Genomic DNA, 12,740 nt, shown 5'->3' on the forward strand with positions numbered 1-12,740 from the left:
TTGACTAAAACTGAACAAAAATAGCCCCCACATCTGCGGTCCCCTCCAAGGTTTCTCATTGTATCCCGTTGGGTTGAGTTTTTTCTTGGGATCTGAGCCGAGGATGTCGTTGTGGCTTGTGCAGCCCTTTGAGACACTCGTGATTAAGGGCTATACAAATACACTTTGATTGATTGATTGATTCTTTAGAGCAGTGGTCCCTAAGCTTTTTTGCACCACGGACCGGTTTAATGTAGGCATTATTTTCAGGGACCGGCTTTCCACTTGTGCCAGATAAATGCAGCAAAAATCTCAGTGGCCTTGTGGTTAGAGTGTCCACCCTGAGATCGGTACGTTGTGAGTTCAAATCCCAGCCGAGTCATACCAAAGAATATAAAAATGGGACCCATTACCTCCCTGCTTGGCACTCAGCATCAAGGGTTGGAATTGGGGGTTAAATCACCAAAATGATTCCCAGGCGTGGCCACTGCTGCTGCTCACTGCTCCCCTCACCTCCCAGGGGGTGAACAAGGGGATGGGTCAAATGCAGAGGACAAATTTCACCACACCGAGTGTGTGTGTGTGTGACAATCATTGGTACTTTAACTTTAATTTTAAATAAGTGCATGAAAAATACAACTCACTATTTCGCTGAATTAGCCCTGGACTTGTTTCTTTGCAATGAGATGCAGATGGAAATCAGCCTTTGGCTACAGTCGGTCACATTTATATTGTATATGTTCATTAATGTGCATTGTATCATGTCACAAAGTTATACAAAATATGACAAATGGAAAATTCCTATGAGGAGTTTCATTGTACATCTATAAACAAGCTTATTGATGTGTCTCGTGGGACAGGCGAAAGTTAAGATGGAGAAAATGCAGTCGTTTATAAATGATTTAATGTTTCTCTGCGGCCCGGGAGCAAATGCGTCACGGACCGGTACCGGTCCCCGGACCGGTGGTTTGGGACCACTGCTTTAGAGGGCAGATGCGTTGCGGTTGAATCAGCAGCACCTCTGCTGGTTAAAGCCAAGTAGTGCACTTCATTTTGCGTCGATTGCTTCAAGATGCAATTAATAAGCCATCAATTGCATCACAAAACCACGATTGTAACCAGTGCCTCCACCCTAATTTATTATCAATCAATCAATCTTTACTTATAAAGCCCTAAATCACGAGTGTCTCAAAGGGCTGCACAAGCCACAAAGACATCCTCGGCTCAGATCCCACATCAGGGCAAGAAAAAAACTCAACCCAATGGGATGACAATGAGAATCCTTGGAGGGGACCGCAGATGTGGGGACGCCCCCCCCTGGGCGACCGGTGCAATGGACGTCGAGTGGATCTAACATAACAGTGTGAGAGTCCAGTCCATAGTGGGGCCAGCAGGGGATCATCTTGAGTGGAGACAGGTCATCAGCGCAGAGACGTCCCCAACTGATACACAGATGAGTGGTCCACCCCGGGTCCCGACTTTGGACAGCTATTAACCTGACTCTCGTCAGATGCTTGTAGTTCGCTGAACTCCAAACAAGGATCTGGGCTCGAAGGCATTGCAAACTTCTTCCAGATAGCAAAAAATAATGAACCAATCAGGATCGCCGGGCGGGATTTCATAGATGTGACGTAGCGCCGAAGCGACTGTTTGATTCAAACAACAAATGGTGGCACGCTGCGTTGTGTGCTGACACTGATTCTGCTATTGCAACGGTTTTGTCGAATCTATCGAATATTAATTCTTTAAAAGATGAACACAGAACGGTTTTGAAGGCATTTATTGGTGACAAGGGTGTTTAGGCTCTTCTTCCGACCGGGTTTGGATTTCCCAGCGTCGCTCTCATCAGCGTCACGGGTTGATTTCGATGTGAATGGTTGAAGTAGCACGTCATTCAAGATAACGGACAAGTGGTTTCTCCAATCACATACAATGATTTTTTTAATTATTTTTTTTTACAAGGCCCCGCCTTCTGAAATACATCTCCTACTGAGAAGTCCCAGATCCTTGTGTGGAGGTCAGCAAACTACAAGGATCTGGCGAGAGTCAGGTTACTAATTTATAGCCTTAATGGGAATAATAATAATACTTAATACATTTGAGCCTCCTGTCATGAATCATCTGAATTGTTTGTGGTTTGAGCATAAATCCCACTTGTTGTCCCCTGACTACCCACTTTTCCAGGCTAAATATACCCTGGAAGTGCTCGGACACACACACACACACACACACGCATATGCACGCGTACACACACACTATGAGAGCTTGAAGTGTATCTCTGTCAAGCTAAATACAGCAGTGACTAAAGCTCACAGGCACCTGCCCCACCCATTCAAGACTCAGCCTTGATTTAAACCCAATCAGGTACACACAAACCAGGAAAAAACATCAAATCTGAATAATGTACTGCTTTTAAAGAACATCACAAAATAAGTTATATCGACACAATAAAGGTAGGTTAAAAAATAAAAAATAAATCATTATTTTCAAAATTTAATTTATAAGAAAACATTTTTTTAAATACGTTTTTAAGCCATCTCAATGCAATCAGAGTAAGCTTCTTTTTTTTTTTTTTTAACCTGTAACATCTTTTGAATAAGTTTCATTAGAAGTATAAGTCGCACCGGCCGAAAATGCATAATAAAGGAGGAAAAAAACATATATAAGTAGCACTGGAGTATAAGTCGCATTTTTGGGGGAAATTCATTTGATAAAACCCAACACGAAGAATAGACATTTGAAAGGCAATTTAAAATAAATAAAGAATAGTGAACAACAGGCTGAATAAGTGTACGTTATATGAGGCATAAATAACCAACTGAGAACGTGCCTGGTATGTTAACGTAACATATTATGGTAAGAGTCATTCAAATAACTATAACATATAGAACATGCTATACGTTTACCAAACAATCTGTCACTCCTAATCGCTAAATCCCATGAAATCTTATACGTCTAGTCTCTTACGTGAATGAGCTAAATAATATTATTTGATATTTTACGGTAATGTGTTAATAATTTCACACATAAGTCGCTCCTGAGTATAAGTCGCACCCCCGGCCAAACTATGAAAAAAAAACTGCGACTTATTGTCCGAAAAATACGGTATTATGCGGGAATTGGCCTGAATCGAGAATCGATTCTGAATCGAATCCTCACCCTGGGAATCGGAATCAGATCCGATCGTTAGATACCCAAAGAGTCACACCCCTATTACTAGTGCATACAATTGGCGCATAACTTGTTATAAAATCAAGCACAGAATATAGTATAGTACAGTTAATGATTTTTATAGGCTTTACGGGTAAAAAAAACACGAGCTTGTTGCAAAAAAAGATGCAATTGCAGTAGAAATTGTCGGACTTTTTCCTTTAAACGGACGTCAATTGAGGCGGGTGTAGATTTTGACATCTGTGCTAGTGGGCAACAGACAGGCTACATGCTACATACAACATGCTAGCTTCCTTACCTAAATAGTTCGTCCTGATGCTGTTGGGCTCGCTGTATCCAATGAGGCGTTTATTTACATCCCAAACCAGGTTTCCAGAGCAGGACATGGTGACGGACAGCTTTTAATAAACGACAACGTTGACATTTAAGCTGCTTTCTGTTGTTGTTGCCATCGCGCCATGTCAAAGCGGGGATATTTGCTAACGTTAGCAAGCCGCTGCTGTCAAGGCGTCCATGGTGAAGGAAGAAAAGAGGAGCTCCTGGTTCCTGTCACCGCGGCCTCGCTTGCTTGTCACCTGGCAGCTCGCACGCTCCCCGGGGGTGATAACTTGTGAGGGAGTCCTGCTAGCCTGGCCTGCTTTATTTTGTCTAGCTGGGGACGATCAGCTGTGGCCAAACATCGCGATAAGCGACGAGGCTTGAGCATGGGTGCGCTCGATTTGTCACCTCGGAAGAGGCAAGTGCTGTCCGTACTGTGCATTGATTGATTGATTGATTAATTGATTGAAACTTTTATTAGTAGATTGCACAGTTCAGTACATATTCCGTACAATTGACCACTAAATGGTAACACCCGAATAAGTTTTTCAACTTGTTTAAGTCGGGGTGCACGTAAATCAATTCATGGTACAAATATATAGGATTATACAGTCATCACACAAGTTAATCATCAGAGTATATACATTGAACTATTTACATTATTTACAATCCGGGGGTGGGATGAGGAGGGTTTGGTTGAGTTCAGTCATCAACAATTGCATCATCAGAGAAATGGGCATTGAAACAGTGTAGGTCTGACTTGGTATGTACATTTCTTTCCCAGAGCTGTCACCATCTTCAACTCTAACTTATAATAGCAATTCACCCCTATACAATATCCTACCCTAATACTGTGCAATATTACCCTTCGAGTGCAATACATCGATCCAACACTGATTGTTATTTATTACTCCGGTACTCTTGTCTCTTAGCTCTTGTCTCAAAGTAGGTGTACTGTTACGACCTGTCACATCACGCCATGACTTATTTGGAGTTTGTTGGTGTTTTCCCGTGTGTAGTGTTTTAGTTCTTGTCTTGCGCTCTTATTTTGGTGGCTTTTCCAGTTACAGTTTCATGTCTTCCTTTGAGCGCTATCTTCCCCACACCTGATTTGTTTTAGCAATCAAGAATATTTAAGTTGTTGCTATCTTTTTTTGTGTGGACATTGTTGATTGTCATGTCATGTACGGATGTACTTTGTGGACGCCGTCTCTGCTCCACATGCTGTAAGTTTTTGCTGTCATCCAGCATTCTGTTTTTGTTTACTTTGTAGCCAGTTCAGTTTTAGTTTCGTTCTACATAGCCATCCCTAAGCTTTAATGCATTTTCTTAGGGGCACTCACCTTTTGTTTATTTTTGGTTTAAGCATTAGATACCTTTTTACCTGCACCCTACCTCCCGCTGTTGTCTGCATATTGTGATCACGACAAACTATCGTCGTCGTTCCCGACATCTACAAAGCAATTAGCTACCGGCTTCCACCTACTGATATGGTATGGTATAACATGGTTACTCTGCCGAGCTCTAGACAGCACCGACACTCAATGACAGCACATTATTTGCAGACTATAATTACTGGTTCGCAAAAAATATTTTTAACCCAAATAGGTGAAACTGCATAATCTCCCACGGCACACCAGACTGTCTCTCACGGCACCCGCGGCACAGTGGTTGAAGAACACTGTTCTAGACCAAAAATCACTTCATATTCTTTAGTGCTCACTAGTGTTACCATATCTGAGTTATTGTGTAGAAATATGGGGAAATAACTACAAATGTGCGCTTCATTCACTAACGGTGTTACAAAAAAGATCAATTAAAATAATACATAAGGTTGGACATAGAGAATATACAAACCCTTTATTTATTAAATCACAATTATTGAAATTCAACGATTTGGTGCATTTGCAAACAACTAAAATGACATATAACCTGCTACCCAAGACTGTACAACAATTCTTCTCAACAAAAGAGGAGAAATATAACCTTAGAGGAAAATCTAATTTATAACATTTGCATGCTTGTACAACACTTAAAACCTTTAGCATATCTGTATGTGGGATGAAATTATGGAATGGATTAACCAAAGAAATCAAACAAAGCACCAATATGATTCAGTTTAAAGTTAAGTTAAAGTTAAAGTACCCATGATTGTCACACACATACTAGGTGTGGCAAAATTATTCTCTGCATTTGACCCATCACCCTTGATCACCCCCTGGGAGGTGAGGGGAGTAGTGAGCAGCAGCGGTGGCCGTGACCGGGAATCATTTTTGGTGATTTAACCCCCAATTCCAACCCTTGATGCTGAGTGCCAAGCAGGGAGGTAATAGGTCCCATTTTTATAGTCTTTGGTATGACTCGGCCGGGGTTTGAACTCACGACCTACCGGTTTAAGAGACGGCTCCATCTACAAGTGATATGACTTAGTCGGGGTTTGAACTCACGACCTACCGATCTCAGGGCAGACAGGCTAACCACAAATCCACTGAGCAGGTGTTGTGTTATGTTTGCTTTGGGGTATTTTTGCACCTTGTTTCGGCCATTCAGGTGAGCAGTTGTCTGTGGCTCTATGTTACCATTTGTCTATACTCATTTGCCTTGAGTTTTTTTTTTTTTTATTTTGTGTTTATTTATTTATTTTTATCTAATAATCTTTTTTGTGAGTTACTTGTTTGGGTGGACATTTTATATTCACCTGACTGTATTTTTTTGGCAACTGTATATGTCAAAAAAAATTAAATAATCAAATGTTAAAAACAAAAAAAAAATTGTAATATCCTAAAATGTGAATTTTAAAGAAAGAAAGAACAATTGTGTACGAAACAAAATGCCTCCACCCAGTCGGGATACGCTAAGCTTATGAAACACATGCCCTCTTTTCGAACCAATCAAATACGAGTTCTCAACAGACTGACCAATAAGGACAGTGTCCCATTCTCAAGCTCCACCTCCTTGCCTGGTGTGGCACAAAGTCACCTCGTCGGGTCGGTCAGGGAGAAGCTAATGACAGCTAGCATCAGCAGCTAGCAAACGGAATTACCGAAGAAGCTCAAAAACATATTCAAATTTTTAACTCATGTTTGTACGGTTCGAAAAGTCTCAATTTTTTATTACTGCTGTGTAATATTGAATTCGAACACTTATTTTGTCCGTCTTTGCCTATTGCTAAGCTAGCTAGCTTCTCCTTCCCCCCTTCAAAAAGCTCCAACATGGCTGCACTGAGAGTGTCCTATCACAGGATTTTGGACAGAATCGAGCACATATTGCCTGCTAAGCTGAGACCTCTATACAACCACCCTGCAGGTAATGTACATCATTAGGTACTGAAAAACAGTAGCTCGTATCTAAAGTAGCAACTTTTAAGTGTTGTCTGGAGTTCATCATTTGCTTAGCAACACTCAATTGGTTATAGTTTAACGCAGAAAATGGACTGTTTCCTAGATATTGTGTTTATTTTTAGTAGTGAGAAGATGCCAGAACACAGGTGATGCAAGCTAAATGTATGTTCCATCCATCCCATTGTTTATATTGAGCTAAGCCTGATATGTTTTGGACAATGGTGAAAGAAATAAGATATATCATTGTGTTCAGGCCTCAACAGCACCACTAGTTTGAGCATGAAAACCTTCCCAAAAAAAGTCCTAAAAGTGCAGAGTTGCATGCATGCCTTGAGGGAGTTTAAGTTCCAGGACGCTGTCTTTCCTGTCCAAGGGTATTGCAACAAGGACAACATTGTCAGCAGGTAGGAAGGGGCGGTGACAAAAAGCACCTCACTCAGAGATCATTTACAGTAACAAATGTCCTACTTTTTTTAGTCCCGTTGAACATTGCATAATCAGGGGCGGTTAAGTGGGGATGTGGTACCGTTGTGTCAATACACAACATCATAAATGTCAATATGAAATAAAGGTAGCCATGTTGCCAAGAAAGTCAAATAATAAGGTTGCTTGAATCAAATTAAGAACGTCTAAGATCTATGGCAGTATAAGAGAAAGTTAACTGTGGTGCATTCAAGGACCATCAATTAAAGTTAAAAGCAGTTAACTATTAGTAGACATGTTCCTGGCTCGTTCTCGGTGTGTAACATGTTTAGCCTTGTCTTCCAGTGATACTTAATTTTGGAACTAGAAAATGCAGTTTATTCGCCATATTGGAGGGGGAATAAAGAGACACAAAATTAGCTGCTAGTGGCTTGTCAGCAGGGTGACCAAAAATAAAGAGTTTCAGTCAGAGGAGATCGGTGTTTGTGCATTAAAAGATATAAATGGTCAATGGCCTATCACATACTTTTCCACTAAGATTGACCGATAATAATCAGCAACCGATTGCTTAGCACATCCCTATTTTTGTCATGATTATTTGTAAAATAAAGAGCCAATTAACTTCAAAGGCGCAACTCTTTGATGCACAGTCTGTTTCCCTTTGCTCCATTATACAGGACTTCCTAGCTCTCACATCAAATGCCCACTTATCAACTGCTGTATCTGTGTTTTTACGATTTCATTAGTTGTTTAATTCTTCAGTCATCATTAAGATTGGATGTAGCTGGCCTGAGTGACGTCAGATGAGGGCTTGGACATTATGGAGCACAGGAGTTTTGTTTTTCAGTTGAAAGACAGTTTTGCATTAGGTTGAGCGAGGGCTCAGTCAAACATTTACAGCTCAATGTATTGCTTGCTTTATACGTATAAAACTAGAACAAACAACATACATTTTAAAAAGGGCCACTAAACACCACAAAATATGCCCCAGGAAATCAGTTTTCTAGGCTTTAGAAGAGACCCCAACCAACCAACATTGAAAACCTGTGCATTGACTGTGGTTTTTGTGCACTTGGACTTTGCTTTAATCGGAATGCTTTAGAAAGTCCAAGCAGGCAGAGGTTAGTTTTTTCTGTTAACTAATACCAAAATTAAGTCAAATGTGTGTTTTTCATGGTTCGCTTCTCTTCTGTTTTCATTTAAGGTCCAAAAACGGTTTTCTTTTGGGCCCCAGTTTTCAAATGGGTAAGTGCAGTCACCACAAATTGTAAAGCATCAAAGTTTTTTGTTTATGAAAAAAGCTGCTGGTTGAGAGTCTTATCACGCCAACAAGAACAGAAACAGTAAATAAAAACCTACCAAAATAACTTTTGATATTGTAAACAAACAAAAAAAATATTTTCTATAAGAACATTTTAACTTAAATAAATATTGCACATCTTAAAGGGGAACTGCACAATTTTGAGAATTTAGCCTATCGTTCACAATCATTATGAAAGACATGGTGACGGATAGATTTTTTTTTAATGCATTTTAATAATTAAATTTGATCAAAAATCAGCTTACAATGGAGCCTATGGGAGCCATTCAATTCTGCCTATAGAGCCCAATAAAAAAAATATCCAAACAGCTCCATTAGGGTTTTATATACATGATGCAAGTATATATGTATTGTATTAACGGACACATTTATAGTAACATTTAATATTTACGTATTTTGATCATTTTAAGCATACGCGAAGCATTAATTTCAAAAACGCATCACATTTGCTTTTTTTTCTCCTTCATCACTGATTGTTACTCACTGCAGACTTTATGAAAGCCAACAAACATAATAAAACATCACTTACTGTACAATGTCTGCTGTCATTAGGATGCCGACTGCTAGGATGTTCATACATTCCCATGTAGGTGAAGAATAACTCATAATCCTCACTAAGAAAGGGGAACAAGCGCTTTCTCGTGTCATCCTCGCCAGTTCCAGGTCCTAAATGGCTATCAAAGTGTACCAACTTGTCAGAATACCTACTCAGATGTTTCGTGTCCAGAGGCATGAGAGGCATGATTTATGATCGAGAATAAACTTACAGGGAGCGAGGAAGCAGCAGACCACTCGATGATGTAAACAGGGACACCCGGAAGTGATTACGTCACAGCTATAAATAGTTTGTCTGCGTTAGCGCTTATAATAACAATGTCACTGATACTTGGTTGATATTCAAGTCATGAAATGTAAATGGAGTATTGTTGGCGCTTTTTGGATGGTTATTTATCGGATTTTGTGGGCGGAATAGTGGAGCTCCCATTTGCTCCGCTGTAACCAGACTTTTATTTACGTTTATTTAATATTTAGAATGCATAAAAAAAATATACCTGAGTTGTCATGTCTTTCATAATGATTGTGAACGATAGGCAAAGTTCTAAAAAAAAAAAAGTGCACTTCCCCTTTAAGGTGCATTTTTTTTCTCCGCCCACTAAGGCCAAGATTGTGAATGACTGAATAGAGGGTTAACTGTGTTCAGTTAATTTGACTGTTTAAAAAAACGCGCTCAGGTGCTGAGAGCGATTTGTTATTTGCGTACTGACTTTAACCATGTTGGATTGGCCAGGAGGCAATGGCCGAGCGGCTCAACAATTCTGATTGGCGAACATGTCTATCACTCAAATGTTCAGTGACAGCGGAGAGAGAAAAAAGACATCCGCCTCTTGCAGTTTAGTTATCGCACTGATTAAAACCTCAATGTCAGTTCGATGCCAATTAATCCTGTAGCCATAGCTGAAAGTGTGGCAGCAGTTAAGTTGACTGTCCCACATCTTTCCTCCTCCATTGTTGTTTAGTGTGTGTGTGTGCTTGCTTCCTGTTTGTCTTCAGTTTTTCTACTAAAATTGTGTAGTTGGAAACATTTTTACAAATTACTGACATTTAATATTTGCATACATGTTAAAATAACAGGGGTTTAAGACATGACCCATGTGGGATTCCAGTAGCTTACATTTGAGGACCACTTTGGAGCCACTGAAGCAAACATGTCTAGTAATACTTACTTACTTATAATCACCTTCTGTTTTTAAGGGTCTGGTTGCAGCAGGTTTGGCTGATATGACTCGGCCAGCAGATAAGCTCAGTGTCTCCCAGTCTGGAGTGCTGACAGCAACAGGTAACAAAAAGAATATCAAAGTTGTGTATTGTTTTAATGGCTCAAAGGACGTTAGGCTTCTACCAATTTATGCCGAAGGTATCCAAAGTGTTTCGTCACATTTCTCCTAAACAAGCGTTATCTCTTTTGTTGTGTTTTGGTCAAACATACCAGAGTGTGCTTTCACTTGTGTGCATAACCTCTGCTCTTGTTCCGTCAGGGCTCATCTGGTCCAGATATTCACTGGTCATCATCCCAAAGAACTGGAACCTGTTTGCTGTCAACTTCTTTGTGGGCAGCGCTGGAGCCTCGCAGCTCTACAGGATATGGAGGTTAGGACGATAATGACTCCAAAAACTAAACAAAGAGCTCTTTAGGACCTGCAGACAACAATTTTTTATAAGAAACCATGTAAATCCAATTAATCTGTTTCAGGCACCTAAAATAGTAACACGAAACACATCCAATAATTAGTTTTAAATGCAGAAACAATTTTATAAGAAACCATGTAAATCCAATTAATCTGTTTCAGGCACCTAAAATAGTAACACGAAACACATCCAATAATTAGTTTTAAATGCAGAAACAATGCAAAATACATACAAAAGGCGAATGAAATGCGATACATTTTTAGCATCACTTTTACTAAAAACCTATCAAAGATGACGATGAGGGTAGAGCCACAGAAACGCCTCTTTATACTTTGCTACAATTTCTATTTTTTAATTGAATAGTGTTTCTCACCTTCTTTGTCAAAGTGCTGGGACTTGTAACTTTTTTTGCAGCCCAACTCAAAACCATAAAAAACATGTGAAAAGTGTCTCATGAAAAACTCAGGTGCCACTCTTATTTCAAAAAGGCTGTTTTTGAAAATATGTTCTTCAAAGATCCTTTGTATACTTTGAGAGCTCTTCTGTTTTAGGAAGCAATCATTGTGGTATCTATCGCTACTAGTTTTTAAGGAACAATAAGATTTAGTTTTGTCCCTGAATAGGTACAAGCAAGACCAGAAGGCAGACGAGAAGGCTAAGGAGATAACTGAGTCCTGAGTGTTTTCAGTGGACTAAAAGGACAACTCCACACCAGGCACCTGCCTGCCCCTGATCTCCGTCTCGTGTCATTTATGCATCATCACACCGACTCCCGTGTTTTAACATTCATGCCAGCAAACATCATCCGACCATATTTAACCCCTCTTTCTCTGCTGGAAATGTGCACTTTCACCAAGTTCCCTCAGGATGTATAATTGGCATAAAAAACAACCACACAAGAATGATGGTCATCAACGCACAAATATTACTTGTTTTAACAAGTGTAATGATTGTACATTGAGTTGTCTTCATGTAACATAGCTTTGGGATGTTTTACCTTTTTTCATCATCAGGTGTAGCAATCATTACCTCATGCAATCATTTCCCAAAAATGTAACGTTTGGTTAGGCGTGGTTTTAATGGCAGTGTGTCCTCATGAAATTATATTTTCTTTTTGTGACATTAATTTTAATGGCTTTAAATGAAGTAGAACAAAAATAAATCGCTTGCTTCACTGTATTTTTTCAGTCCTATTGAATGTGTTGTTTTTTTTAATGCTAGCTATCACTGGTACAGAACTGCCAATGCGTCTTTGATCTTAAGCCTTTTATTTGAGCATGTTCATACTTTGATGTGTGGTCACCTTAATTATGCATTTTAAAATCCCCTCACTGTATTGGCAATAAATGTTCTCACTTTACTATCAAATGAAATACTGATTAAATGGCACTGTGGAAATGTTAAGGCTGTCTAAAGTTAATAAACTTGTTCAACTACTAAACAGCTTATTTTTAATGTGTGGCCTTGACACGATATACTTCAATCTACCATGGGTCTTGGAACGTTACCAGTTGAGAGGCATTTTGCCACCTTTTCCATTAAAGAAAAATAGAGTGGCAAAACCTAAGTTTATAAACTTTCAGTAGTTTTTTATTTTACAGGAAAACCAATTTGTCTACATAAAATTAAACTTGTTCCCTTTTTGGCAAATATTCATGGTTAGCTTCCCCAAGGGGTTGCACACTGGAGAAGCTGAACTGAACACAAAGGCTTCCAGTCTTTTACTTGCCTTCCTTGCCCCTCAGGACTCAGTCAGTGCACATACATGGCCTCACAAAAGTCTAAAATGATGGAACTCTTTAAAAATGCAGTATTTTCTCACTCTGAGTTTAAAGAAATCTGAGGGAGCCACTGCAAGGAGGCACAAGAGCCACAGATTGCAGACCCCTGGTCTAGTCATACAAAAATGAAGGGGTTCAGGGATACATTAGGTTACGTAAGAATTTTTTTTTTTTTTTTTAAATAGCATGAGACCTGCTGGAGCTGTGAAAGTGCAATTA

General features: G+C 39.6%; 2 protein-coding genes across 3 annotated transcripts in view; one reads left to right on the plus strand and one right to left on the minus strand.

Annotated features, from left to right (window-relative positions):
- The window catches only part of dcaf6 (ddb1 and cul4 associated factor 6), a 46,580-nt gene extending 42,767 nt beyond the window's left edge, over positions 1 to 3,813 (minus strand). For both annotated transcript variants that reach the window (XM_061971093.2, XM_061971092.2), the window contains exon 1: positions 3,449 to 3,813. In XM_061971093.2, coding sequence (XP_061827077.1) covers positions 3,449 to 3,536 — 88 coding nt within the window. In that variant the 5' untranslated portion in view covers positions 3,537 to 3,813. The remainder of the gene's footprint in view (positions 1 to 3,448) is intronic.
- Positions 3,814 to 6,427: 2,614 nt separating this feature from the next.
- Positions 6,428 to 12,181, plus strand: mpc2b (mitochondrial pyruvate carrier 2b). Its single transcript, XM_061971091.2, has 5 exons — positions 6,428 to 6,774; positions 8,437 to 8,477; positions 10,306 to 10,390; positions 10,590 to 10,701; positions 11,364 to 12,181. Exons 1-5 carry the CDS (start codon positions 6,681 to 6,683, stop codon positions 11,416 to 11,418), a joined length of 387 nt encoding a protein of 128 aa, XP_061827075.1. The 5' UTR covers positions 6,428 to 6,680; the 3' UTR covers positions 11,419 to 12,181.
- Positions 12,182 to 12,740: the final 559 nt, after the last annotated feature.

This window comes from Nerophis lumbriciformis, linkage group LG13 (assembly GCF_033978685.3).
Source record: "Nerophis lumbriciformis linkage group LG13, RoL_Nlum_v2.1, whole genome shotgun sequence".
In the NCBI taxonomy this organism is placed as follows: Eukaryota; Metazoa; Chordata; class Actinopteri; order Syngnathiformes; family Syngnathidae; genus Nerophis; species Nerophis lumbriciformis.

Excerpts from the sequence above, each read along its gene's own strand:
- mpc2b (XM_061971091.2), top strand. The coding sequence starts at position 6,681 with ATGGCTGCACTGAGAGTGTCCTATCACAGGATTTTGGACAGAATCGAG. Across the intron at positions 6,775-8,436 it reads TCTATACAACCACCCTGCAG|GTCCAAAAACGGTTTTCTTT; the intron begins GTAATGTACATC and ends TTTTCATTTAAG. Across the intron at positions 8,478-10,305 it reads GGGCCCCAGTTTTCAAATGG|GGTCTGGTTGCAGCAGGTTT; the intron begins GTAAGTGCAGTC and ends TCTGTTTTTAAG.